Source organism: Aspergillus heteromorphus (assembly GCF_003184545.1).
Source record: "Aspergillus heteromorphus CBS 117.55 chromosome Unknown BO70scaffold_3, whole genome shotgun sequence".
Classification (NCBI taxonomy): domain Eukaryota; kingdom Fungi; phylum Ascomycota; class Eurotiomycetes; order Eurotiales; family Aspergillaceae; genus Aspergillus; species Aspergillus heteromorphus.
Genome location: NW_020290408.1, coordinates 73,548 through 100,146, shown reverse-complemented (window position 1 = coordinate 100,146; position 26,599 = coordinate 73,548). Strand labels below are relative to the sequence as shown.

Below are 26,599 nucleotides of genomic sequence, written 5' to 3'. Positions count from 1 at the left end.
AAATAAACAACATCGCAGATATCGACTGGTACTAATTATGCAGATCAAATGAATGAGAGATGGGGCAGGAGGGGGTAGATAGAAAGGCATCATAATGTAACAATAACCACTTGTCCATATTGGGTTGGTTGAACAACGGCGGTTTTGAGGCGTCTATTAACATAGAAGAGGAAGAGGTGCAGAGACGGTCTATAGTTGTATTTGTGGTCCAAAAGGTCCGTCTGTCGCATCTCTGGGTGATGCCGACACTAGGCCGTCAGCCGTGCTTTCGGTGTCCTCCCCGAAGGAGTCGTGTGCGTAATCGGCGGGCTCGGCGTCGTGGTCATAGCTTGACCTGCGAAGCAGTGGCGGAGTACTCGGCGGCTCTCGCATTCTGCTTGCACGCGCAGGCGCCTGCCTCGGGGTATTGTAGCTCCTTAAGGGTCGACTCTCAGATGGACGTCTGGAACCCCCTGGAGCAGAAGGACCGGTGTGGGGGGAAGCCTGTCGGAAGCCAGAAGCAGGCGGTGTCAACAGTCCCGACAAAAATGAAGTGGCGTTGCCTGGTTTCGACGGTGTCTGCTCAGAAAGATTGGAGTGGGAAGTATCTTTCCCCTTGCGCCAGTTGCCCCATGCCGCCGCGGCTGCTAACGGAAAAGATCGTGGCGATGCAGTCAACTCCGCTAGGGAAGGGAGACTCGGGAAACTTTGCCCGGAATGCGTTCTTTCCCGCTCCTGTTGCTGCATCTGCAAGTTGGCCTTCAAACGAATGGCGGCGTCGCGAACGGCATGATGGTCAAAGGAAGGCTGTGACACGGTTCTGATGATGTCCTGGAGGTCATCGATACGGACACCGAGAAGCTCACGCAACCAGGTGATTTCCGTATCCTTCTCCTTGATCTTGTTGGGTGCATCCTTGTCAATGGCGGAGACTTCTTGCTCAAGTTCTTCAATGCGAGTTTCACGCTGTTGCAGTTGGTCTTGGAGTACCAAAATCGATTCCCTCAAAGCTTGAGGCGAAATCTTTTCGGGCACCATCGAACCCTGGCGATATGAGATCGAGGGCGAGTCCGAGTGGGAAGGCACAGATGCACCAGGTGCCGCCTTGGCTAACTGAGCCGCTTCAGCAGCAGCGCGGGCGGCAGACTGTGCGATTTCAAGCCTCTCTTCAAGGAGCTGGACGCGTTCCTGGTAATGCTGAGCCTTTTCATCAGACAGAGCCAGCCGATCCAGCAGATGCGTTTCTGCGCGTTGTCTATCTTCAGTTGTGTTGTGCAGCGCGCGGGCGTGGCGCTCTTGAAGGTCATTGAGAACACGTTCGTGCGTCCTGTGTTGCTCCTCTATAGCCAATTCTTTAGCGTCGGCAGCAGCAGCCAGGGTGCTGATCTTCGTCTCGTTCGCTTCTTCCAACAACATCTCGTAGCGCTCCCGGGCCGTGTCACTGTCGAGTCTGATGTTGTCCAATTGACTTTGAAGGCGGAGGTTCTGGGCCTCCAGCTCAGCACGAACAATATTGACTTGGCTGTTAGCAACCTCGAGGTCTGACTCAAGCGAATTCCTGGTGCGTTGGATCTCAACCCGACTGCTCTCACGGGCCTCGTTGAACTCGCGCTCAAAGCGAGCGGCCTTGGCTTCCATGTCGTGATTCTCAAGTCGCAGATGTGCCACCAGCTCTTCGAGTCTTGCATTCTCCTGTTGAGATTGTCCGAAGATGAACTTCAGTTTAGCCGCCTCACGTTCTTTTTCTTCAAGCTCGCCAAGATCCAGCTCGAGCTTCTCACGCAGCTTCGTCTCGCGGACATATGCTGCGTGCAACTCGTTGTATTTGGCGTGCAACTTTTCTTCGCGTCGTCGCCAAGAAGCCTGGTCGTGGGTTACGTCTCGTGTAACGGTCGCCATTTCATCTTGTAGACGGTCGAGCTTCTCGCCCAGATTGTGTCGGATACTCATGCCGTCTTCCAGACGCGTCTTGAGTTGGGCAACAGTACCACGTAGGACCTTCTTATCCGCGGCGGCTTGTTCCAGTTCAACCTGAGACTTCTCATACTCCCGCTTCCAGTTGTCGCCAGAAACACGGTACTCGTCCAAGGTACCTTGAAGCGTGATGTTCTTTGACGACAGCTCAGCAAGAGTAAATTTGAGCGTCTCTTGCTCTTGTTCCAGAGTGTCGGCCTTGTGCTGGATATTCTCGAAGTAGGGTATCTTCTCTGCCTTGAAGTGGAGCAGGCGAGTCTCGGCAGACTCCGCGGCCTCAATATGGCGCGCGGCATCATCTTCAACGACCTTCAGAAGCCGCTGGAGTTCTGAAACAGAGTCCTGGGCTTCTCTCCGGAGCTTGTATTCCTGCTCAGCACGCTCATCAGACATTTTAAGCATTTCCTTCAGACCATCAATCTGGAGCATGAGGCTTTCCGCGCCGATTTCCTCCGCTTCGGAAGGACGCGGGGGCTGCTGGTTGTTGAGTTGGGTTGAGGCGAATTCTTGCATCATCTCTCTCAACTCCGAGACAGGGTCCTGGGACATTTTCTGTATGGTCAAAACCTGGAGAGCAGAGACGCTTTCACGTAGTTGCGCGAGTTCAGAAGCTGCGACCTGATCCTTTCCTTGCTCGCTGTCACGAGATGCCAGTACCTCCACAAAGACATTCTTCAGCTTATCCATCTTTTCCTTTTGGCGGAGATAGGACCGTGTACTGTATGACGCATTTTCGTATGCATCCTCCTCATCATCGGCGTCGCTGTGATCGCCGTCAACGGATGCACTCCATTCCAGTTTCGTGCGAGGACCCGGTGTCAGTGCGATGACAGATTCTTGGATGACGCCCAGAGCACGCTCCAGCGGCGTCAACCTCTCATCGATGGCGGAGCCGACGAGATCGTTGATCCGACGATCAAAGAACCTGCTTCGATTCGCCAGCTTCTCGTCTTCACCAGATGAGATAACATCGTCCCAATCGCTGATGTGATCATCCCGGTTAGCCAACTGCCGCACGGGAGACTGGATGCCGGAGGCAAACTTAGAAGGCGAGACAGAGAACTGGGACTGGGCATCGAAATCGAGCTTGGGTACATCCAGCGTATGAGCCATCGGGCCCCGTCCGGGACTTGGGCTCGGAGCTTCGCTTCTGATATCGGCAGGGATGTGGCGTTTCTCTTTGGACGGATGCAAAACGGAGTCGGGCAAACCACGAGGGTGGGGAGTACTCAGCCGCTCAATGCCAACATCCGAATCATCGTTTAGCTGTTCCATGATAGCGTTGAGCTCCTCATCATCGGGTGAGTCTTCTGCCGTTTCGGACAGTATGAGGTCACGCTTCGAAGAAGCCGGAGATTTCGAAGCAGTAATGTCGCTCTTTCCGTTATCCATATTGGGAGCAGGTGTTGGCTCTCCAGCGGCAGCAGGTGCGTGTTCAGGCACGGAGGGTTTGAATTGGAATGCCTTCGCAGTCGGTGACAGGAATGTAAGCTTTGGACTAGCATTGGGCTGCTCCTGCTCTTTGACGTCGATAGACGAAGGAATTTCTTTTGCGGCAGGGCGCGTTTCGGATTCGGATATTTTGATGTTGGCTGACTCTGTGCTATCGTTCTTCTTCTCAAATGGTGTCCAGGTAGACGCTTCGCTGATCGGTGTTTCTTTCCTTTCGGCAAACTTGTCATCCTGAATATGGATAGGCTTCTGAAGCGTTGCGTTGTTCTGTCCTTCCTCGGGGGCCTCGTTTTCTTTGCCTTCGGCAGGCACGTAAGGTCCACTGGGCACTTGCGATGCCTGGAGGTTGCTGGTCTCTGACAGAGCATGAGACATGCTGATCTGAGCTTCTCCATCCGTGGTCTCATCACCACGGCGGGCACGCTTGTGACGGTCAGTGCGGGTTGGCCGGTTGTTCTCAATCTCGCCATCCTCTTTACTGCTCTTTTCTTCCTTGGTCTCATCTGGTCGAACGATGGGAATGGCCTTGGATTTCTTCTTCGACGCTTCTGACGCATCGGTATCGTCGAAGATCTTTGTCTTGGCAGCTGCTGGCCGCTCAGGCTTTGCGACCCAAGTACTGCCGGTAGGATTGAAGGCAGGCGCCGCGACATTGAAGGAGGCGGTAGAAAATTTGAAGTCGCCAGACCCCCGAGCGGTATGGCTTTTCGGGGCGCTGGGGGTGAATGAAGGGGCGGAGAGATTGAAGGCACTGGCGGAAGGGTTGAAACTCGATACCGGGCCACCAAATGTAAACATAGGATTTTGAACAGCTGCGGGCTGAAAGGGGTTCTCTTGGAATTGGAACCCTTGTGAAGACCCGGAACCAGACGGGTTGAACTCTTTCGCGTCAACATTCAGAGTAGATGATGAAAGCTTCGAGCGGTGTCCACCAGTGTATGAGCCGCCACTTGGTTTTGACTCATGCCACGGCATGTTATTTGCGAGAGGCCCATGTCGCTGAGGCGTTCCAGAAAGACTTGGGTTCGTATCAATATCGGAGCCTTCGTGGACATTCTCTCCAACGTAGTTTCCACCATAAAATTGATGCATGTGTTGAGGAAACTGATGCGCCCCGAGACTTTCATTCCCTGGTAAAGCCCACCGAGACTGCAGCAGTGCGGAGCCATCGAAGTTGTGGAGAGCTGGCTCGCGATCGCCTTCGTCAAGTTGTCGATCTATAGACTCCTCCAGGTGATAACTTGGGGCGATCCTGTCCAGGCCCTTCTGGAGTGTTTCGCTCAGATTATGGCCGCGGCTGTGACCACGGGGTGTGGGCTGGGCAATTTCAACGGTCGAGGCGTGGAAATGATCGGGGTTCTCTGTAGGTGTGTGAACCGGACGCAGCAGTTGGCCTTCAATAGCATTGTCCCGCATATCATGGTCACCGTAAACTTCCTTTGGTGGCCCTTGTTGGTCGTTCAAACCAGGGTGGAAGGCGTTATGCTCGTTCAGCGGAGAAACAGGAGACAAGATCGAGCCCAGGTGGGGGAGTGTGCCAGGAATTGAAGCTGCGCCTGCTTGACGCGCATTGAAGAAGCTTTGAGGAGTGAGAGAGCCCTGGGCAGGGGGGGTAGGTTGAAACGGAAGAGAATAGCCCGGCAAAAGGTTTTGCTCGACACCCAGGAATGGCGTCTGCATGCCGAACTGTGAAGCGGGGGAGGCCAGCGTTCCCAGACCGGCAGGGTTTACATGCTGACCCAATTGAGGGGAGAAATGATGCGACAGAGACATCGGATTGCTGGCTGCCGACGCTGTCGGGATCGGTGGGGACGAAACAAGGCCAGGGAAGGGGCCCATCTGGCTCATAGCGCCAGACGCAGGCGATATTGATGGATTTGGCTCAATCTCGCCCAGGGACACGCCCAAGGCGCGCAATTTTTCTTCCTGCAGATAAGCGACATATGAATCCCAGTCTGCTTTGTTCGGGATACTGACGCCATATCTCCCTGTGTCCCATTCTTCCTGGACGTCTGCTGGGTCGGGGTAAAGCGGACGACTTAAGCCACCCAACTCGACATCCGATAGGTCTTCCTGTCCGCAGATACTGAATCCACGGGTATCATAGCCTTGCTCCTCCCAATTCCTCAATCGCTCGTCGACATCTTCCACGGTCAAAAGGGGATGGGCGGCCTCCTCGGTGCCTCTCTTATCTTCCGGCGGAAGCGCGATGAAGCATGCCTTCCCACGCCAAACAATCTTCTTTCTGGTTCTCTGTATCGGCGTCTGTCCGTTCCTCTCGAGCCCCAGGCTTTTCACGGCCTTGGAATCGGTAGGAATCTCCGATCGTCCCAGCAAGGAGGGGGCATCCCTCGACTCGTCGGCGGGGGTTGGCGGGAGGGGTTTCTCTATCGTCGGAAATGCCGGAGTCAACCCCTGTTCCACGAGGGACTGTGCCTCCTTCGAGTCCATTGCGATTGGCTGGGGATCTTTGTCGTATGCGAACCCCCAAAAGTCCTCTTGTCGGAGGGTGTCGGCTCGCCTGTGAAGGGATTCCTTGGTCCTTTGGCGAGGAACACTACCTTCCCGACGAGGTGCGGTGGCCCTTCGGGTGACGAAGTCGGCGAGGGTGGGCGTCTTCAAGAGGTCTTCGTCGCGGGTGTCCTGTTCCAGGCCGAGCCAATCGTCCGAGGTGTCCTCTGCGAAATTGTTCTGTGCCGTAAAGAACGATGGGGCCTCGCTGCCCGAATCGTCGCTTAGCCAATTACCACGTTCTGTTCTTGGCTGACCGGAGAGGTATTGATTGATCCAGTCCTGTGTAAAATCCTTGATGGACTTCCCTCCTTTCCTACCAAAAAAGTCTCTGCCTGGAGACCGGCTAAGGATGCCGCTGTACAGTTGTCTAGCTGAGCTGTCTCGGGCGTCTGACGGTCTCAAGAGTTCGGGGTTATTCGATTCGGACCCGTGGTTGATGCCACTGCGCATCGAGGCCGGAGAGCTATTTCCGGACACACGGTCGACAACACCGGTTTGACTCAATGACGGCGAAAGTCTCCGAGGGCTGGGTGCGGCATACGGTGAGCCCCAGGCGGTGGTGTAGTAGATACTGCTGGCAGCCCTCCTATTTTCCGGCGACGTCGAGGAATCCCAGGCGGCACGGTACTTCGAGAGGACGGGGAGGGTGTTGGGGGGTTCGGGGTGACGCTGCGGCCCCGGGGGGAGTTGGACCGGCCAGGTGATCCAGCGGCCGAGAGACTCGACGCTCCTGGCAGAGAGGGATATGTAGTCAATGGCACCGTCAGCAGCGAATCGTCACGGAGGCTGGACGGGTGTGTAGTGTGCTGCGGCGGCGGAGAAAGCGCCGGGTTGGCGGGAGATGCGGACGGGCCTAGATCTGGAAGGACAAAAACATCGAGCGGTTAGTTCATGGGCCATGCCGGAGGTGGAACAGGAGCGAGGGCGACACGGAGGAGACACCGCCATAGGGATGGGTAATTGGGGGGGGGGGGGGGTTTGGGATGTGGAATTGACGCAGCCAAGAGAGCATTTCGACACGCAGACACACCCACAGACACACACGCACCTTCCGTTTCGACTCCTGCAGCAAGCACTTGCTTGCTGCTCCCCTTATCGTCCAGAATGTTGAAGCATGGAAATCAAAGCGCTGAGACCAAATCCACCTCGCAGATGAGCTGTGATCGACACGCAGAAGGAGGGGAGGGGGGGACGAGGAGACAAATCACACGCGTGGACAGGTTGCGCGACTGATTGGGGGTTGCGTCCAAAGGTGGTGCCTATAACAGGGTGCGGTGGTTTGGAATGATGGGGGGGGGAAGTAACGAGGAATAATCTTCAGGGGCGGTGGGTTCCGAAAGAAGGTCCCAAAACAGACATCCGTGGGAGCGGCGGCGGGTTGGAGTACTGGAGACTAGAGAGCGATGAACAACAGATCACAGATACTACTACTCATGGCGCATACACAGAGGACAGCTGGGTTGATGTTAGATGACAAGGAATGACCGTCAAATCTATTGGTAAGGCAGAGATGTTAGAAAGAGGGCGGACCTCCTGCTCTCTCTCTCTCTTTTTTTTTTTTTTTTTTTTTTTCCAACGACCTACTTGGATCGAATCCGACTTGGGCCATGTCACGATCGGCCAGCAACATCGAGGAAGAACCGTACGCAGCCAAGCAGCGCTGCGCCTATCAGCGGCGAACAGCTTCAAAAGCGACCGTTGGGGGAAGGTATCGTACGGTAATCAAGCTACGGACGGATTGGGCTCTGGCCCTGGCCTCACGATGACTACGGCAGACTAGTGGGCCAAGTTGACCAGGTTAACGATTGATCGGGGTTAGTTTTGGCCTTTAGTACTTTAGCACAGGATGGTATTCCCAGCTGGGCCAACTCATCCGGGCTGCTTGGTTGACCGCCATCTACGTAGCACGTAGCACGTATCTAGCTCACATCGTGGTGGCCTAGCAGCAGCAGCGGCGGCAGCAGCTTCTGTATGTAGGTACCGGGTAGTCCTACCCAAACCCAAACCCAAACCCAAACATGCGTGGGTAAGGCGGGGACAGTAAAGTATGGAGTCCGGAGTGGCTGCAAGTACCAGTTCCAGTCGCAACTGCAGCATCTCCCTCAGCCTCTGTTCAGACTTCTGTCCCGTCAGTCTCCCCCAGCAGATATTGTAAATCCCCCCCCCCCCAAATATCCAGATGGATAGATAACTGGAGTGGTGCTTCAACCCCATAAACAACCCAAACAACAACTCGGTGACGCGCCGGTTCCTTTGGTTCGTGTCTTCATTCAGGGGTAAACCAGCCAGCACTACCGCGGAGGAACCACGGTTCCCTCGGCTGCCCGTGAGGGCCGTGACCTCCCCGGCGCGGAAGCCTTCAAATCCGGGCCAGCCTCTCCAGGCAATGTCATCATCCGCCTGTGGAGGGCCTCATGTGCAGCTCCAATTCTTCCAGGTCTGAGCAGGTAACGATACTATTGTGCGGCTGTAATTCGTGTCCGTCTCGTTTCACACCATTGGCCTCATCAAAGTATTTGGATTAATTCGATAACTATGCGCATCATCCGCGGAGAAAATTAATGTGAACGGGTGTTCTAACAGCCCAGTATGGTACAGCTCCTGATCGCAGCCCTGATCATAGACGAGTGCCTGACACCCGATGGCTCAAATCATCCCCATACAAATCCCGCAAAGGCGCTTCTGTTATGTCTGACATATAATACAGAAATATGTAAAAGAAAGCAAAGCTAATGTGCGGCAGAATTCTCCGAAAGCAAACAACGCCTCAGTTTGGGCAGGTCATGTTGAACTTGGGCTGGCGGTCGGCGGTAAACAGACCCCAGTGCTTCTCGTCCATCGCCTGGCCGTTGTCGCCGGTGCTGTCGGGCTTCCAGGACTCGTCGAAAGCCTCGAAATAGAAGACGTCGATGCCCCAAGCCAGCATGCCACAGACACCGGACTGGTAGAACTTCTCGGCGTTCTTGGTACCGGCCTTGGCAGCACCATAATCAGATCCACCATCTATAAACCGTCAGTGGGCTATCCTGGGAACCGCTATTGTCGACCAATTGCAACTTACCGGTAGGCCAGCCGGTTTCACCGTTTCCAAACCGAATCTTGTTTGCATTGGCACCAGCGATTTGTTCGATATGGCGCTTAGCTTGCGACATGTCAGCGAAGTATGTCGCAGAAGCATTGCCGATCTCCTGATCTTGCCAGTAGGCGAAACCGTTGGCCAGGCTATATGGAGGTTAACCGTCGCTCTATACATGCATATATCAGAGAAGCCAGGGCGACGACTTACAAGTAGGTGACACCTCCCTGGATGATGGGATCAGCAGTGCCATCTGCAAATTTGTTCCAGCTGTCAACGGTACCAACAGTCACCGTTGGAAACTGCTGCTGGACTTGCTGGATTCTGCTCAGGAGCTTCTGAGCAGTGAGGCCCTTGCGGTAGAGAACCTCCGAGCCGACAGTGATAGCAGTAACAACATCTTCGTTTCCAGGAACATACTGCTTCAGAGCGTTGAAGTCCTGGTCGAACGACTGATCGTAATCGGGCCTAAACAGCACCAAACATGAGCACCGAGCCAACACAGACGCCTTGTGATCCGTTCAGACAAGCACCTACCAGACACCCAGCACGACCTTGAATCCCTTCGCCTTCGCAGCGGGAACGATGTTTTGGGCAGTATTGCAATCGCTTGCGGAGTAAGTGCGAACCAGTGTAGTCACGCCCTTGAGAGCATCGAAGTCGGCTTCGTAATCGCTCGTCGCTTTGCAGCTCTGGTCCGCGTTCTTGTTGCCCAGGGCCAGTCCCAGGTTACCCCTGCTCGCGGACACGGCGGGGATGGCAGCCAGCAAGGCCGGAAGCAAGTGGGTGACACGCATCTTCGAATGTGGGCTGCTGCTTCGTGGGAAAGCTCTAGACGGAGCAAGGAAACGAGAGGCCAAGTGAAAGATTGAGAGGCTGGGGACTGGTTGGGGAAGAAAGGAAGAGAGGGGAGCGCTTTTCGATGCCTTTTCTATGGCTCAGTGGAGGGGAAAGGAGAAGGCTATAAAAAGAATGGCCCGCCTGTAAAGCGCAAGTGACTTGAAAGGAAGGAGCGAAGAGGGAAAGATTGACCGGCTTTGAGCCCGAGTTGAAAGAAGGCAAAACCGTACGTCACTGAGGGTGGGTATAGCACAGTACTCCGTACCGTATAGTACCTCAGCGGGGGTTACCGACAGTAGAATTCGCCTCCATGCGCCTTTGATCAATTGGCTGTATGTACTACGTACTTTCCGTACTCCGTACCTTGAACCATAACCATTGACTGGCAAATACTGGGGCGACTAGCAGCCATTGTGGCACAGTGGCTGTTCGATGGCAGATCGGCGAGACCCTGGGAAGGGGGGCCTGGGGCCTGGGGGCCTGGGGCCCGCTTGCTGTGCCTGGGACAGCCACCTTACTGGAAGGCGCCAAGGGCCCTCGGATGATCCCTAGCAGCCCACTGCTCAGGGTCTGGACTCGGGACCCTGTCCGGTTCATCCATCCATGATGGCTGCTGCTGCTGCTGCCGCACTGCCGCACTGCCCCAGGTCCTGTACTTTGTTTGCTGTGTCACTGCAGCAATTACGGATGCCGGTTTCAGGACCTCTTCTGCACTGGCAGCCAGAAATGAACTCCAGGACTGTTGTACGCCCAACTCGCCATGCTAGTGTGGTCAGAGAAAAAAAAAAAGAAAAAGAAAAGAAACGCCCCTCCGCCGGACTTCTGCAGGCGATCTGGTTAGCCTGAGAAGTAAGGCATCGCGGACTTCCCCAATCCTAGCCAGACTTGTTCGTCTTCTCGAACTTCCTGGAACTTCGCACTTCCGAAAATAGTTGGACTCCGAAGAATTGGGTTATTGTCTCCTGGGCAGGAGTTGATCAATCATCAGGCCGTTCCAACGGCGGATGATGTCACAAAGCGCCTCTCCAACGCGTACACCTCACATTCGAGCCTTGGGAACGCTATCCACGGATTGCGGAGGAGACGCCCACCGGGAAAAGACAGCAGCAGCTTGGCCAGGAAAAATCACGCAGCGAATTCCTTGTCCCCCACGCCCGAGACACACTTTCTACCACACTGGATCATGCCCAGCAAAGAAAGCCCTCCCTTACTCATCGTGTGTGGCGTGGCCAGTGATCGAGGACTTCGAACGGCTCTCACTTCCATGCATCATCCTCGATCTAGACCGCTTACTTATCACCAAGGACCCGACTTTGCTTTCTCCGGAGGAATGGAACGTTCCGTTGTTTTACTCTATTTGATCCTGGCAAGCTGACGGTATCCATTCGAGAGTCTAGGGGGCACCATGTACTCTTGTCAATGCAATCCACGTTTCCAATCTTTCGGGGCTACGATCACCTTTCTCCGGCGACACTAGATTGCGAAAAGTAACAGGCAAAGGATATATAAAGGCGAAGGAAATGTCTAAACCTTATCTCGACACTCTAAAGCACATGGTACTTCATGGGACTGTGGCGGAAAAGACAGCCTATTTGCCACTGGTCTTCCTGGGCTTCCCTTCGTTCGCTGCTCTGGAGGTAATTGTCGTATGGCGATTCTGACTTTAGGTGGGTTGGTTATCCAGATACATTCACAGGCCCACATCATGTACAGAGTTTCTAAAGAGCTATGCTTGGTGAATCGGGTAGATATTACTCGAATACTGTTGCAGGGTTTGAACTTGGACCTGTTACAAGTCGATCCCAGGTCACAGAGGCAGTCTAGCACGGTCCAACCTAGTTACTACTGCTTGACAAGAGTCAATCCCGGCTCTCCAGACCATCGGCAGCAGTGATCCATCCCGTAACTAGTCACCCCATCGCATGGGGTCAACACCACACCAAGCTTTCCCAGGAGAGCGACCAATATCTTCGACTTGAGGTGACCCTTATCGGCGATTATCCTACGATGGTGATATCCTTTTTGAGATACTCTGCGGGAGACGGTCCTGGTCTGGTCAGGGAATATAATGTAGCAGCTTAATATCAAACCTTTTGTGGGGGAAGGTTCGATCATTCATTATTCAACTAGGCTGCCTCTTTACTCAAACATTAAAATAATTCTTCTGTGCAGCGCCAAAACATTTCTCTGCTCAGTTATAGATGCTTTCATTCATAACCGAAACAAACCCCGACTTTTTAGTTTCTACAATACTATCTCCAAAGTATTTCCAATATCAACTAATGAGCTTGATCCATTCAGATCAACTGCCTCTCTTGTCACGGTAAGAAAAAGAAATAATTCATCGCCAGAAGCAAAAGCAAAAGCAAAAGCAAGCACCCCCAATCCCAGTCCCAACCTTATATAGACCTCCCGGGACTAGCGCGCCGGACGGCTAGGCGGTGGTGGTCCGAGCGTCACGAATTCCCAGCGCAGCACCGAGTGAGAGACCACCTTGCGCGTCTTGGGACGGAAGTGCACCTATCAGGCCGACCTCTCCACCACCTCCACCCTCACCTTCTCGAAGGCCTCTCTGACACCGACACCCCGTCGACATCTCGAATTGCAGCCGGAACGAGGAACAATAAACAACAACCGCCCACCATGCGCTTCTCCGCAACGACCGTCCTGATCACGGCGCTGGCGTGGATCACCACCGTGACCGCACACAACATCCAGCTCCGCGCTCACTCCCGGGAATGCTTCCACGAGTCCCTGCACAAGGATGATACCATGACTGTCACCTTCCAGGTCGGTGACCGGGAGTTCGGAGGCAGCGGAAACCTCGAGATCGACTTTTGGGTACGCCTTCCCTCTTCTCTCTTCCCCCTATCGCTCCGACCGGGCTAGCTCCGGAGATCGGTTGGCCAGCCAGCCAGCCAGCCTGAAGCTCTCCTAAAGCGAATCGAGCTCTCGAAAAGTATTCCTCGAGCAGAACACTCACTAATATTCATCTCCAATCACGCAGGTCGAGGACCCCAACACCAACCGCCAGTACTACAAGCACGCCATCTCGTCGGAGGACTACTCGTTCCACGCCCACGCGGACGGCAAATACGTCTACTGCTTCAGCAACGAGGGATGGTCGTCGAACTCCAAGGAGGTGTCCTTCAACGTTCACGGAATCGTCTACGTCCCGGAATCGGAACTGGATCAGGACCCGTTGGAGACTGAAGGTAGGATACCCGGGATACCCAGCAACAACCCCACAACAACCACCCCATTTTGTGGTATGAAGTCCGAAGCTAACCGCCGTTATTCGCACCAGTTCGCAAACTCTCGGAAGCTCTGGCCCAGGTCAAGGATGAACAGTCGTACATTGTTGTGAGAGAGCGGGTGCACCGGAACACGGCCGAGAGCACCAACGCGCGGGTGAAGTGGTGGAGTATCTTCCAGCTGGCTGTGCTGATCGGAGAGGGTATTTTCCAGGTGTGGTGGCTGAAGAGATTCTTCGAGGTGAGTTTTGCCGGTGTGGTGCTGTATTGTCTTCGTTCGAGAAATCACTAACATTGATGCAGGTCAAGCGGGTTGTCTAGAGTGATGGATGGATGGATGGATGGGTGGGTGTATTTATGAGCGTGATATTATAAGGGGTGTTTTATCTTGACATTCTTATAATCGAATGGTGGAATCTCTTTCCTTCTCTCTATCTCTATCTCTATCTCTATCTTCACGATTAAGATCATCTGGATGATACTTAGTACCCTGGTATGGGATACAATCCAAAATAAACGATTGATGTATACACTATACAGCTTCAAAAAGTGACCGATATAAATTCGGCTAAAAAAAAAACAGATCCAACACCCTACAAATACTGTAGATTCCACTGAATCTTAAACAGCTACTATCTCCCTAGATAATCCTTGTCACCACCCCTACGCTCTATGCAGCTAAAACCGGCACTAATCCTAGGCACTAGATAAGTACTAGCAGTAGCACAAAATCTCATAGATAAGTAACGTACTATCTATCTAGGCACCAGAGCCCCAAGCAGCACAATCACAAGCGCAAGCACAAGCTAGATAAGCTAAGCTAACCAAAGCATGACATGACATGACATCTACCGGAGACCCCGCACGACAACGACCCCAAAGAAAATAAACAACAATCCTACCACCACCACCACCACTACCGCAACAATCTCCACAACCCCACGCCTATGCGATTCCAAATCGCCCCGCGACCAGACCAAAATGGATCTATCAACAAAGAATACCTCCTACCCCTCGTTCTCCTCCTCCGCACTCGCAGCATCCGACCCCCTCTTCTACCTCTGCTGGCGCAGACAATCATGCGGATATTGTCTCGAGGGCGATATCCCGTGTAGCTGGTGTGCGGTGGTATGTTCTGTCTTTTCTTAATAAACTACTTAATCAGTGAAATCAAGCCAAGCCAAAATAAGCCAAGCCTTTGTTTTCATTCGTTGTATTCTCATTCTCTTTATCTGTAACCCCCCCCCCCCCTCCCCCCTCCGGCACTATTCCATTACTCACCCACCACCCATGCTTTGTCTTTGTCCCTCCCACTCCCACTCACTTCCCCTCCCCGCACCCCATGACAACCAACAACCAACCAACTAACGTAACACTATCCATCCAAACAGACCTCAACCTGTGTCCCCAATCCATCCCACCTCCCTATCCTCGCGCCACTCACATCCTCGCAAATCTGCCCGCTCGGGGCCGCAGAGAGATGGGAGCTCCGGGCCGTGCCGTTCGGGTGTCAGGTCAGTACGATCACGTTTCTGACGGGGGTGGGGTCCGTGGCGGGGACGTTGGCGGCGCTGGGACTACTGGTTCTGGGGGTGTGGATGGCGAGGGTGCTGGGGAGGAGGTGGCGGGGGAAGGGAGGTGGTGATGATGCAGCTACTCGTGGTTGGGGGGTTCGTTCAGAGGGTTGGGGTTGGGGTTGTGGGGTGGGAGGGGGGAGGATGAGGAGGGAGGTGTGGAGAGGGGGAGGATGAGAGGAGACCGTTGTTGGGGGGGATGACTGGATGATGGCTCTTGTTGTATGGTCTGGTCTGGTCGGGTCTGGTCTACTGGGAGTACTTGGGGTTATCTATGGGGTGTTTGTGGGGGGGGTGTATGTGTTATATTTTACCGGAAAATTGGAGAGGGGGGATTGTTGTCGTTGTCGTTGCTGTGATTACTTCGTACATGCGTGAGACATGCGGACATTTTATTGTACGGGTATGGTAGGCATTCCAATGTCCTCAACCTTGGACGACCTGGCTGACGCGGTACTCGACCACGGTGGGCTTGCCTTTCTCGACGTTGAAGCGTCCCTGGGCGACGAAGACCCGGCTTTCCAGGTCCTTGTAGCGCTCGCTGCCGGTCTGTTGTCGTTAGCTTGGCTTTCGCTGTATCGATCGATGCTGTTACCTCGAAGGTGATGTGGGTGACTGGATAACGTTAGTCTAGTGTCCTGCTTGACTTGGCTTGGCTTGACTCGACTCTACTTACAGACACTGTTGAACGGGGTCGAGCCATCGGGAGCGGTCCCGGCGAAAACGGCCTGCACTTCAGGGAGCAGCGTGCCAACGCCGGTGTAGTTCAGGTAGATGAGCTGGATACCCGTTATTTGCCGTCACTCAAAGGGAGATTGGATGTCTCAATCGCATACGTCCTCGCTATCCTTAGGCCTATTGCAGAATTAGAAGACTGTTCGGTCAGACGGGATGAATGCCACAAACTTGATCACTCCGTGGGCATCCAGACGCAGGTGCTTGCCATCAGCATCCGCATGGATGTAGTCGTTGCCCACCCCGACAAACTCGGCATCCAGGGCCGGGGAGAATCCGGGAGCACTCTTGACGGATCCGCCGGTCATGGGCTTTGGCCAGGCGAGCTTGTTAGTGGACTCGCTCTTATAATAAAGGGTTCGACGATGCTTACCACGACCTGCAGGTTGTTTTTCCTGGAGGCACTGCCTTCTCTGGGTTAGCATCGTAGGATAGATAAATCCAGCTGTTATAAGCTAGACCTACCGACGCCGAGCGGGGCATCGATCGTGACCTATCGCGGACACGAAGTTAGTCAGGTCAAGTATCGAGAGGGACGAATGTGGTTCGCTTACCTGTAAGGTAAAGGCCGGCTGAAGGGTAGGGAATCCAGACATGATGGAGTTGGTTTTTGTTGATCTGGATGATCCGTCTTGATCAGTCTGTTGGAGGAGAGAAGGTTGTCGGACAGCTTGGTGAGTGGATTAAGCCGGTGTTAAGCCCCGCACTGGATGAGAGGTCTCTCTGCTTTCTGTCCCACACGCTAGTTACTGCCAGCCTATGGCGGCCAGAGATCAGTGATTCAATGCTCGTCATATCGGTGCATTCTTTCCTTTTCTCTCCCCAATGGGCTCATGACGCAAGCTTGGCTGTCTACTTGAGTCTATACAGTGTCTGTTCATGACAGGCAGGTGCTCGAGAGCAGCTTCACCCGCTTCACCCCCCCCCTATCTACCCATGCTGTCTAGCTTGCGACTGTTTGCAGTCACCCACTAGTCCATCCACCATCGAGTAGCCATCACAGGCGAGCCTATCCAGGCCCCGAGTGCCCTCGATCTTGTCAGCTGTCCGATCACCGCATCAATCTCGGGGTTGAAGATCCCCATCGATGCAAAATAATAATAAACCGCGAGGAGGACCAGCTGGCCGCGGCTGACTAAGGCCGTCCTACAATCCAATTGGCCGGTAATTGTCGGAGAAAGAACCCGGGCACTTCCGGCGGCCAGGAAGGCGGTGGGGAACTGCCGGCATCTTGGCTGTTGCGATCGCAATCAACTCACAATTCCATCGGTCATCACTCTCCCCATCTTCAAAGTCCTGCTGTCCTTTCATGATTGCATCATGAAGCCACTGATATCATCATTATCATCACCATCATCATCTCCTCATCAGACGTAACCAGGCTCTGTGGCTCTGTGGCTGACCTCACAGCCCCAAGTAATACGCAACTGGTTCATCGGGTGCCACGCTGGCAGTCTGGCCGTGGCAGAGCTGTCAGCAATCAGCATGCGTCGGGGCAAGTCTATCTCTGCCGCCATCCCCAGGCTAAGAAGCGCGCGGACGCTGAGCTTCCACGCTTGCAGTTAGTCGGGCGACCCGTCCCCCTGGCGCGCTCGCTCAGGCACCGCCCATGATTTGGTCCGCTCTGGTCGCCCCCTTCGGTCTGCAACACTGCTCGCGGCCATGTGTGACTCTGTTCGCTGCCGACGCCGCGACGGACAGAGGCTGGCGACAGGCGATCCACCGTGCTATGCCTATCTCATCCCTCCGGCTGGATCAGAAGCTGCAGGCCAGGGAAGTTCAGCAGTTGGGCTCTGACACGTATCGGACTAACTGATGCGCTGTCCTCCGCCTAAATCCCCAGGCCTGCGAGACGGGACCAACCAACAGGCCACCTTGCCCTTCGTAATTCCTTTTTCCTCGCCGCGCTGCGTCCCATGGCCATGACGTTACGGACAAGTGCTGCAATTGGTGCCCGACCTTGGATGTCTTGGAAGACGTCCGGGAAAGAGAGGGGAGTAGATGAGATGATGGGCTTCTCAAATCTAATGATTGTATCCCAGGGATCCAGTCGCCTTATATGTATAGTGGGGATTTGCCGCCCTTCGGCCAGACCACTCGCGATTAGCACGGCCTTACTCCGGACTGCAGTGGCCATCCATACGGAAATCGATTCGGGCAGGTAATTTGCCCTTGCATCATTGCTCCGCACGGTCGTTCATTACGAACATTACTTATTTCCCAGGCCTCGCGCAGCAGCGACCGGAGATCCGCGCCTCAATTGGAACGGACGTTGGACTGGACTTGCTCTCCTGACCGGTCAAGCCATCAGCTGCCTCATTGTGAGATAGCACCGGGACTTGATATCCCATTGTCAGCTTGTCTGGCAAGAAGTTCAGACCGACGCCTTACCGCTCCTAGTTGCACACGATGCGTCGAGACTGGTTCCCACTCCATAACCACGAGCTCCTTGCCCTTCGTCCCTCTGATAGCTCCTTTCTCCGTACCTTGCGTTTCTAATTTCCTCCTTTTTCTTTCACCTCTGCAGAACACCTGGAGTTAATTGACCGTCTCACATAATCTTGTGTGCAGCCCAATTGACAGGACAGGCCGGGCGGTTTCAGTTAACTAGAGACGCACTGGCTCTGATGGTCTTCGCTTCGGTTTAACTTGTGCTTTCCAGAACAATCCACTGTACATCCGCTTATCATCTGGCCCTCGTCTTTTCGCTCGGTGTACTTATTGCTGACATATGTAACATACCCGTTTTCCGGTTGGGTTGGTGGCTTTCTGTTTTCAAACGCTGTGAATCTTCGGGTTGCACAACTGATCGGCTATCCGGGCCTATTGAAAAGCGACATCGATAGGTACGAGCGGGAAGTACAGAGACCGGCACAGCGAACCCGATCCGCGGATCGCACTCGCCCATTGCCCTTTGCCATTGAGTCTGCCAATTGGGTAGCTGGCAACCTAAACGGGGATATTGGCTGAAGCCAAACACGAGCATGGGAAGCGCCGGCGTTTGCGACAGCTGAGCTTGTTCTATACACTGTGCGCGCGGGTCCGAGGTAAGACTCCAGGTCCTTGGCGCTTTGCTGTTTCACTCGCGCTCCATTCCTTTTGATATTTATATTGGCGTGATGGGCAATCCCTGGCCACTGGCCGCCCATCTGACTACTCCTGGATGGCCCAGTGCTGTGAGAGGGTCATTGTCCGCCTGGAAGTTATACGGGTTACACTTGACCGATAACCTCCATCCTGTTATGTCAATGTACCATGAATATGGCTAATCTGGCTGGCAATCCCCGTCCGACAGAAACCGCCTCCCTGTCCTTGTGGATGGCTTCCTCCGAGGTCGACCAGAAGGCCCTGGCCAACTTCGCGGCCATCACGAGCCTCGAGAACCCGTTCCTGTCGGCCATGCTCTATAAGATCCTCGGGCTGTCGGTCATGCTCTCCAAGAAACTTGTCCGCGCACGACGATTGCGGCGTCTGGACCCTACCCGAGAGACCAAGTCGCTCCAACTGTACTATCATATCATCTGGCTCTCCCGAGAGGGCCTCCTCATTCTGGAGGAATTGATCCTGCCCTTGGTGGAGGGCTACGTGGAACTGAAGATTCTCGGTTATAAGCTGCGAGCTTCGTTCTACCACATATTTGTCCTGTTCCATAACCAGCCTGCCGTCCACCTACCAGGCGTTGTTGGCCTCCCGAGCAGCACATCCGTGTCGAATGGCGTTCCCGCCGCAGAGTCCCCGTCTAAGGAATCGGAATCGAGATTTTCATTCCACCCGAACGCCGACGTGATCACAGTCTCCGGGAAACCAGGTTCGGCTTCGGGCGGTGCGCCGCGAGGCAAGGTTACACAAGCACCTCCAGGCTTTGCGCCCGTTCAACCTCCCCCGTCGGTTTCTGCCTTTATCTTGCCTGCGCTGGACTACACTCCGACCGCGACGGCATGCTTCAACCATGCATCTCTCTTGGCTGAACGGTTTCTCCCGGGATCCCACCCCCTGCGACTGTCCATCAAGCTCGAATTTGCCGCCTACCTCTACGATTGCCTCCATGACCCCCACGCCTGCCGACGACTAGCCAAGCAGGCCATCGCCGATGTGTACAACGCGCAGGAGGGGATGGACGACGAGAGCTTTGAAGATGCGGCGGAGATCGTGGGGATCCTGGGCAAGATGGTGAAACGGGGAGCGAAAGGAAGCAGTGCGGCCGGGAGCACTACGGCTGTGGGGACGCCCCGGGATGAAAAGTCGCGGAGCGAAGGTAGTCGAACGCCGTCATCTCGGACGACCGTGACCGTGAAAAATGTCGCCCCGCGGGCGAAAAGCACCGCCTCGCCGGCATCAGCGGCGGGGAAAGCGACCAGCGAGGGCTTGGCGCCTGCCGTGCCCGATCCGAGCATGCTGAACCCTATTTGATGTCTCCTTGGGCATGTTGACGGCCTACTCACGACCTGTATATGCTTACTCCGGTGTCCTTAGAGGTCTAATATGGGGACGACCTGGGCCATTGTACTGTGGGAGGGCTTGTGTTTGCTGTATTATCCTTGGACGGCGTTCTGGTGACTGATTGGCTTTACCTGTGGATAGCATGAGCGTGAGGAGGTCAAGCCCCACGATACAGTGACGACGATGTTAATAGAGAGGAACGATTAGAACGATTAGTTATGTGCTGATGTCATGGTACCCCGCGGGTGACTCGTAGAAGACCTGGTTCTGGTGTTGGTGTTGCATCTGGGCGTCGCCAGCCCGGGACCGCGGTCGTCGCCTGAGGCAACACCCCACCGAGGAATAAAATACGGCGGCAGCTCATACGGGGCGGGACGGGATAAAATACGGCGAGGGCAGCACGGGCCGGCACAGGCAGCAGTTCCCTTCGACCCCAATCTTAATCAAGACGCGATCCTCCTGAACCAGCAATCAATCAATCAATCAGGAGGCGGTTGTGCGCCCGAGAATTGACGGGCGCCTGCCTGTTCTGGACGGTCAGGGGAGGCCCAGGGGGCCATCAAATCTCCAATATCTATCTGGTATCTGGTAAATAACTATCCAGTGTTCGCCGGCCCCAACTCGTAACGATACGACGACCCCGATCTCCAGCAGCGTTGCGACCCTGCCTGTCTTTTACGTCATTGCGGTGATCGACTGCTGCATCTTCTTCTTTTTCTTCTTCTCTTCTTCTCTGCCATCAACTTATCTCCTGCTGACCCTCGCAACGCCCCTCCTCCTGCCTCATCCCCCCCACCATCCGGTGTTGTCTGCTCTCGTTGCCGGGGGCTCGATCCCAGAACGCGCCTGCTCAACACACCCCCCTCTCCCCGTCCGTGCCAACCCGTCCGTCCAACCCGACCGACCGCTCGAGGTGGTGATCGACATTACCTGCCCAGAAACCGACGCCGACGATCTCCAGCGCAAGACCCTGAAAAAACCGAGCCCGGCGCAAAGAAATCCAAGGCTCCACGCGCAGACCACCACACCACTGCGCTCCGTCCGTCCCAAGTCCCAACACCTCCTCCACCTCCCACCAACCCACCACACCGACCGGCGAACCAAACTCAACGAGACCGCACCTTGCATCTTGCATAAACCCTCCGAGAAACCCTCGCTGAATCGACGTTTCGAATTCTTTTCTTCCCTCCCCCGCTGCTGGCAATGAAGCTGCCTGGTCTTCCCGTCTCACAAGCACGCGGGATCCTCATCGGGTGGTAGATAGGTAGAAATCGTTCCTGTCCCTTTCGTCGCACCCAGTCCCAGTCGATTCGAGTCCGGGCACACACGCCGCAAGGATCGTGGGACCATGCGGTCGGGGCTTCAGAAACCAGGGGCAATTCCGTTTCTGGCCCTCTTGATCTTCTCGCTGATCAGCTTGGTGCCGTCGTTGGCGAAGGAGTGGGATCTGTATAACTTGCAGCTGGGGTATATTGGTTATTCCCGCGGCGAGGTCCGACGTGCGTTTTTGCCCCTCTTTTTTTTACTCTGGCTGGTTCAAACGGGTTCAAATGAGCTGACAATTCTGGCCGTATAGAGGCGTCTCGAGTCAAAGATAGTTGGGCTGATGTGCGATCGAGGCTACGAGTGCCTGGGGGCCCGTGGAAGCCATGGCTGTTGGATGGATACTACCAAACATATTACGATCGCCCCGCTCGACCGCGGCGTTGCGCCGTGGACGCTCCCTCTCGGAGCACATTCGAGGCGGCCACTGTCTTCGACACCGAGTCTCTGTTTCCGGCCCGGGAGTCGTCCGCGTTTACGAGAGGGGTTCGCGCCTTCAAAGCGATGGTCGTCAAGCGATCGGAAAGTCCGGTGCTCCAGTCATTACCAGCGGAAGGCCATGCCGTTGAGAAATCTCCTACGCGACTTCCTCCCCCTCTCATCAACTCCTCCCTTACCCCTGAACCTCCGTCCGACGGGATTCTCCCCGAGGTACCGCCCAGTAGCAGTCGCACGATACCGCCCCCCAGCAGCATAGTCGAGACCTCTCGATGGTTGATGACTTTTTCCCGTGCATCGTGGCAGCAGGTCTGCCGCGCCGGGGGCGAATACTGGGACAACGTGTCGGTCTGGTCTGGTGCCAGTCCGTCGAGCTCGAGACCCGACAACGGCTCCTCGCATGTCGAAATCCCACGCCGGGACATTCCGCGCGAACAGAGGGTTTCGCCGAAAGCGTTAGCGGCCAATAGCACCGATATGTCGCTAGTCCCCCATGCAATGGCTACAGCGGTTCCCTCGCAGAACACCACAGGCACGGCTGCAGGGCAGTCGAAAGTCGCGGGATTCCAGCAGGAATCCGAGCCGATGCGTCGGGGGAGCTGCATGGCCATTGTAATTGGCTTGGTTGTGGGTGTGATGTGGTTTTAACGCCTGCCTGCCTGTGGACATGACCCATCACTGCCGTCTCATCTCGCTATAGGACTGTCGCAATTTGACATTGCGCTCCTCTCCTCCCACACCAGGGACATTTCTCCCCGTCCCACAAACGGGGCTGGCTTATGATTCTGTGCAGAAATTCTGACGTTTGTGTATTTGTTTCGTGTATATCACTTGCTGGTTGGGGTCTGGTGTTGGACGCCCTTCACTGCTTGATTGCTTCATTGCTTTTTTTCTTCTTCATGCCTTTACGACATTGGATGGTTGGATATCGGATTAGGAACTGGGTGGGCTTCATATGGCCTTACACGGTATCTGCTATGGCTGGCTGGTTGGTTCGTGGCTGTGACCGTAGCTGTGGCCAAGATGGCCCTGGGCATGGACAGTACCATGCTCTCAATATAAATACTTAATGTTTTTTTTTCTTGAGTACGTTTGCAAGTTGTAAATGGTGGGTGGTACTCGATAGGTATGGACGGGGGCGTGGTGTAATTGAGATGATCGACTACAGAAGATACTACAATACAATGTACCAGTAGTAAAAACGTACATAAAACCCAGCAGAAAAGGTAAGGTAGGAATCGGATGTGAATCCGCATCTCCCCCTCCATCTATCTAATATCTATATATAAGTATCTATCTAGACTTTTAGGAAACACCATGCCACTCTACCAATATGGGAACAAAAATGAAAATGAAAATAAAACCAGTAAATAGCGAGGGTATTTGGAAAGGGAGTAGACTAAGCAAGAGTATTCCTTTCTCTCTTTCTGTACAATATAGCAAAAAAAAAAAAGAGAAAAAAAAGAAAAGGGTTAGGGGAAAGAACCAAAAATATTGACAAGAGTGGGATTCGAACCCACGCATCTTACGATACTGCAATACATTCACTTTTTGTTGAAGCGAACAAGGTCATATGATCTCTTGAGTGCAGCTCCTTAGACCGCTCGGACATCTTGCCTGATTGATGGCTGTTGATCCAGACATGGAATTGTTGAGGGGTTGACATGTGGTTGGTTTTGCTGCGACCGCACACACCCTCACACCCCGCGTCCGACGGACAAGCAGATATCAGTAAGTGAGTGAGTGAGTGGCATATGGATGAATGAAAGTAAGGTACTAATTAGTATGAAGGCGGATTCTCATCTGGTTTTGATGTTCTTGGGTGTTTGGTGTCTGATTTGGGGTATCTGGATTTTAAGACGTGTTGTGCCTGGGACTCCTGGTGGTGTATATATGTAAGTATGTGTGTGATGCGGTTTGGTTGCTGTTAGTATCTGGCAGATACAGCTGAGAAACGATTGGAACAATATGAGACTTTTAATTAATATGCTAAATTAATCAAATGTTGTCCATCAGTCTATATATAATCCTGAAAAGACTGTTATAATTTAAGTTATGAATTCCTTTTCCAAAACAAAACAAAACAAACCCAACCTAACCTACTATAATCTACCCTAAACCTCACCCCCCCCTCCATCCTCGCCCTCCCCGCAAACCTACTCCCAGCCCTAATCCTGGCGCCAAACCGAATAAACAAAAACGGAATCCCAGCCATGGCAACCGAAAAGAACCCCAACAGGGAGCTGGCCCAATCGATGCCCAGGGTGCCATACATGGCGGTGGTGGCGAGGGGCAAGCAGACCGCGAAGACGGAGCGACAGGTGCTGGCGGCGGCGGACGCGGAGGCCGAGAACTGCTTGTAGGCGTCGGTGAGGTAGTTCAGCAGCGCGATGAAGATCAGCAGGTAGCCGAAGCCGAAGAACACGCCGGACATCATGGGCATGATGGGGCTGAGGGACGGGTTGGCGGACCAGCCGAGCCAGAAGAGCGCGATGGGGATGGCGGGCGCGCCGATGCAGGCGAGTGGGAGGCGGCGGTATTCTTCGACTCGGGCCCAGGGGTGGCCGGCTTGGAGGGCCTTGGTGTGGTGGGAGCTGTAGAGGAAGAAGACGATGAAGGCGAGGATGGAACCGGGGAGGACTGGGGGGGAAGAGGAGGAGGAGGAGGAGGGTTAGTTGGGTTGGAGGGTGAAAAAGAGGGGGGACTTACTGGGGAGAAAGGCGAGACCGCCTATTCCTGGGGTCATTCCGTAGAGGTCTGTGGGTTGGTTAGAGTGTGAGTGAGTGAATGGTTGGTTTTGGTTTGGTCGGACGGTGAAAGAGGTATATACTAGTATATATATTGACGTACCTTGAAAGACGATGGGGTATGCTTGGAAGTAGAGATACAGCGTGGAATACACCAGGGCAAGATACATTGAGCAGCAGAAGACGATCGACTCCTGGAAGAACATGGCGAAGGGGCGGCCAAGGATCGAGAGCATGGAGGGTTGTGTCTGTGCCTTGGAAGAATCATCACTCGATTCCCCCCCCCGCCGCAGCAAAACAGGCGTGTATGTCTCGGGCATGGTGAGAAGGAAAGGCAAGCCCGGACTCGCGATGATGAGACCGGCCCAGAACGCCCACCGCCACGAGACAGTCGACACGAAGCCCGAGATGATCGGGCCCAGGAGGGGGGGAAACGTGGTTGCGAACATGAACCACGACATCGCCAGCCCCCGTTGGTGAGGGTCGTTGTAGATGTCGGAGAACAACCCGCCCAGGACAGCATTGGGCGCCGAGCCGCCCAGCCCACAGAAGAACCGGAAGACGAGGAGCTGGGCGAAGGTCGATGCGAGGGCACACCCCATGGTGAAGAGGAGGTAGATGGAGTACGTGGCGACGAGCACGGGCTTGCGGCCAACGTGTTCGCTCAGGGGGCCGAAGAGGAGCGGCCCAACGGCGAATCCGGCCATGTAGAGCGAGGTTGGGAGCACCATCTTGAGGCCATCGCGCGGGATGGCGAACTGGCGGGCGATTTCATCGTCGGCCCCGGAGGAGAGTGACGAGCCCAGGGAGCTGTTGAAGACGAAGTAGACCCCGGCGACGACGACGTGGAGTTTGCGGTTCTGTCGTCGAGGTTAGTGTCTCTGTCAGACTATTGAAAGCTCCAGGCTCGTCTCACTCAGCCAGAGCAGGAGAGAGATATTGCCTTGCCATACATACCCTGGAAAAATTGCATGGATTCTCCCGACTTTCTTCAAACGAGGCCGGATTGCGATAATCCGCAGGCAGGGAGATTGTCGTTTTTTCCGACATTTTCTTTCATTAAAAACACAATCAGGTACATTGTCCAAAACATGGAGAATAAAAATTTCCCCACTGCTTGGAAATCAATCAAGATAGTCGAGATCGGCATTGCCTCCGAGGCCAGTTTTCTTCACGATGGGACATTCGGGCTGCTCGCCGACATAGGAGCAGACTGCGCAGAGACTGGATCCGGTATCATGTCGATACAGATCGGCAGTCTGGCCAATGGTGACTGATTTTGTCCTGAATACGGATGTAATCCCCACTGGGTGGAGGTGTGCATCCGTTAGCAGTTAGTAACTGGTTAACTACTCAAGGTTGGTGAGTCAGGGTTTGTTAGTAACAATTGCCGACCAGCCCTAATGAGATCCACCCGTTGGATATCGGACAAGAAAGCATAGCATATCTAGATATGGGGGAGAAATCAGACGTTGGTAAGATAAATTTCTCCTATTTCTCTTCTTTAATCACTCACTTCTCCAGACTGGTCGCAAGTGCCGGTCCTCCAGCCCCCCCCCATCCCCACTGAAACCTCAATCCTATTGGAAGTCTCGACCCCAGACTCCCTCGCAGAAGGAGAACCGAACCAGGTCCCCCGCAGCCGCCCTCGGATATTAATGTATTGATTGATAGTGGGTCGAAGCCACTGTACAAAGTAGGGATGTCAAATTTCAGAAAAAAAAAAAAAAACTTTCTCTTTTCTAAAAGTATCCTATATTATGAATATAGTCCTTATACAGGCGAAGCGTCCGGAAACCCCTACACCTAGGAATCGCCGTTTCAAAACAGAATCCAAGACCAGCCCCGCCAAATCCATGCCATTGCCCCTCACAGCTAGAAATATCTTCCAAGTCTTGAAATTGTGAGTGAATAGGATGGAGACAGTTGTAGATTCTCAAAAGAAGACCATTTTAGGTTCTTGGCCCATTCTTCCTCAACTGGGAGAAGTTCATCGTGTATCACCTCAACTTCAGTCATTGGAATCCGCCGCCATCGTATATACTTGTTCCAACATGGGCTTGTTATAAGTAATTAAACTTCTTCAAATAATTTTACTTCAAGGAGTATCTGAGTTAAGTCCCATACTTTTGTGTGTTCTTTTGACACTTTTAATAATTAACAGAGAGACTTTTCTTTCTATATACAGGACAGCTTATTCCAGAAGTGATCTGGATATTTCTTGTATATAATAATAATAAACTTTTTAGTACT

At 54.0% G+C, this 26,599-nt stretch overlaps 11 protein-coding genes and 1 non-coding gene across 12 annotated transcripts; 6 read left to right on the top strand and 6 right to left on the bottom strand.

Annotated features, from left to right (window-relative positions):
• Window positions 1–189: 189 nt before the first annotated feature.
• Window positions 190–6,819, bottom strand: BO70DRAFT_392963 (putative myosin class II heavy chain (MHC); the record flags this gene model as incomplete). The annotated part of the gene is made up of 2 exons (XM_025546320.1): window positions 190–6,649; window positions 6,701–6,819. The coding sequence occupies 2 exons, from the start codon at window positions 6,817–6,819 to the stop codon at window positions 190–192; spliced, it is 6,579 nt and encodes a 2,192-aa protein (XP_025402584.1).
• Window positions 6,820–8,394: 1,575 nt separating this feature from the next.
• Window positions 8,395–10,112, bottom strand: bgt1 (1,3-beta-glucanosyltransferase Bgt1). Its single transcript, XM_025542375.1, has 4 exons — window positions 9,533–10,112; window positions 9,206–9,463; window positions 8,981–9,141; window positions 8,395–8,922 (listed from the first exon to the last, which is right to left on the bottom strand). The coding sequence occupies exons 1-4, from the start codon at window positions 9,790–9,792 to the stop codon at window positions 8,687–8,689; spliced, it is 915 nt and encodes a 304-aa protein (XP_025402583.1). The 5' UTR covers window positions 9,793–10,112; the 3' UTR covers window positions 8,395–8,686.
• Window positions 10,113–11,421: 1,309 nt separating this feature from the next.
• BO70DRAFT_358771 (uncharacterized protein) lies at window positions 11,422–11,909 on the top strand. Its single transcript, XM_025542374.1, has one exon. It carries the CDS (start codon window positions 11,484–11,486, stop codon window positions 11,727–11,729), a length of 246 nt encoding a protein of 81 aa, XP_025402582.1. The 5' UTR covers window positions 11,422–11,483; the 3' UTR covers window positions 11,730–11,909.
• A 386-nt stretch (window positions 11,910–12,295) lies between these two features.
• Window positions 12,296–13,641, top strand: BO70DRAFT_358769 (emp24/gp25L/p24 family protein). The gene is made up of 4 exons (XM_025542373.1): window positions 12,296–12,676; window positions 12,843–13,050; window positions 13,143–13,330; window positions 13,393–13,641. Exons 1-4 carry the CDS (start codon window positions 12,479–12,481, stop codon window positions 13,408–13,410), a joined length of 612 nt encoding a protein of 203 aa, XP_025402581.1. The 5' UTR covers window positions 12,296–12,478; the 3' UTR covers window positions 13,411–13,641.
• A 718-nt stretch (window positions 13,642–14,359) lies between these two features.
• BO70DRAFT_127605 (uncharacterized protein) lies at window positions 14,360–14,791 on the top strand. Its single transcript, XM_025538001.1, has one exon. The coding sequence runs from the start codon at window positions 14,432–14,434 to the stop codon at window positions 14,732–14,734; it is 303 nt and encodes a 100-aa protein (XP_025402580.1). The 5' UTR covers window positions 14,360–14,431; the 3' UTR covers window positions 14,735–14,791.
• A 298-nt stretch (window positions 14,792–15,089) lies between these two features.
• Window positions 15,090–15,994, bottom strand: BO70DRAFT_392960 (DUF3237 domain-containing protein; the record flags this gene model as incomplete). The annotated part of the gene is made up of 8 exons (XM_025546319.1): window positions 15,090–15,212; window positions 15,259–15,278; window positions 15,340–15,442; window positions 15,500–15,518; window positions 15,570–15,709; window positions 15,772–15,806; window positions 15,864–15,891; window positions 15,953–15,994. 8 exons carry the CDS (start codon window positions 15,992–15,994, stop codon window positions 15,090–15,092), a joined length of 510 nt encoding a protein of 169 aa, XP_025402579.1.
• Window positions 15,995–18,716: 2,722 nt separating this feature from the next.
• erg27 lies at window positions 18,717–20,975 on the top strand (the record flags this gene model as incomplete). Its single annotated transcript, XM_025539126.1, has 2 exons — window positions 18,717–19,666; window positions 20,678–20,975. 2 exons carry the CDS (start codon window positions 18,717–18,719, stop codon window positions 20,973–20,975), a joined length of 1,248 nt encoding a protein of 415 aa, XP_025402578.1.
• Window positions 20,976–21,076: 101 nt separating this feature from the next.
• BO70DRAFT_127413 (uncharacterized protein) lies at window positions 21,077–22,376 on the top strand. The gene is made up of 2 exons (XM_025537998.1): window positions 21,077–21,337; window positions 21,415–22,376. The coding sequence occupies exons 1-2, from the start codon at window positions 21,187–21,189 to the stop codon at window positions 22,245–22,247; spliced, it is 984 nt and encodes a 327-aa protein (XP_025402577.1). The 5' UTR covers window positions 21,077–21,186; the 3' UTR covers window positions 22,248–22,376.
• On the bottom strand, window positions 22,377–23,077 carry BO70DRAFT_127414 (uncharacterized protein). Its single transcript, XM_025537999.1, has one exon. It carries the CDS (start codon window positions 22,865–22,867, stop codon window positions 22,505–22,507), a length of 363 nt encoding a protein of 120 aa, XP_025402576.1. The 5' UTR covers window positions 22,868–23,077; the 3' UTR covers window positions 22,377–22,504.
• A 17-nt stretch (window positions 23,078–23,094) lies between these two features.
• On the bottom strand, window positions 23,095–23,217 carry BO70DRAFT_t42. The gene has a single exon. It is a non-coding gene; the product is annotated as a tRNA-Leu (tRNA).
• On the top strand, window positions 23,205–23,572 carry BO70DRAFT_127408 (uncharacterized protein). The gene is made up of 2 exons (XM_025537997.1): window positions 23,205–23,330; window positions 23,391–23,572. The coding sequence occupies exons 1-2, from the start codon at window positions 23,264–23,266 to the stop codon at window positions 23,528–23,530; spliced, it is 207 nt and encodes a 68-aa protein (XP_025402575.1). The 5' UTR covers window positions 23,205–23,263; the 3' UTR covers window positions 23,531–23,572.
• Window positions 23,573–23,611: 39 nt separating this feature from the next.
• Window positions 23,612–25,421, bottom strand: BO70DRAFT_415083 (MFS transporter; the record flags this gene model as incomplete). Its single annotated transcript, XM_025547363.1, has 5 exons — window positions 25,304–25,421; window positions 24,450–25,206; window positions 24,309–24,356; window positions 23,760–24,239; window positions 23,612–23,637 (listed from the first exon to the last, which is right to left on the bottom strand). The coding sequence occupies exons 1-5, from the start codon at window positions 25,394–25,396 to the stop codon at window positions 23,612–23,614; spliced, it is 1,404 nt and encodes a 467-aa protein (XP_025402574.1). The 5' UTR covers window positions 25,397–25,421.
• Window positions 25,422–26,599: the final 1,178 nt, after the last annotated feature.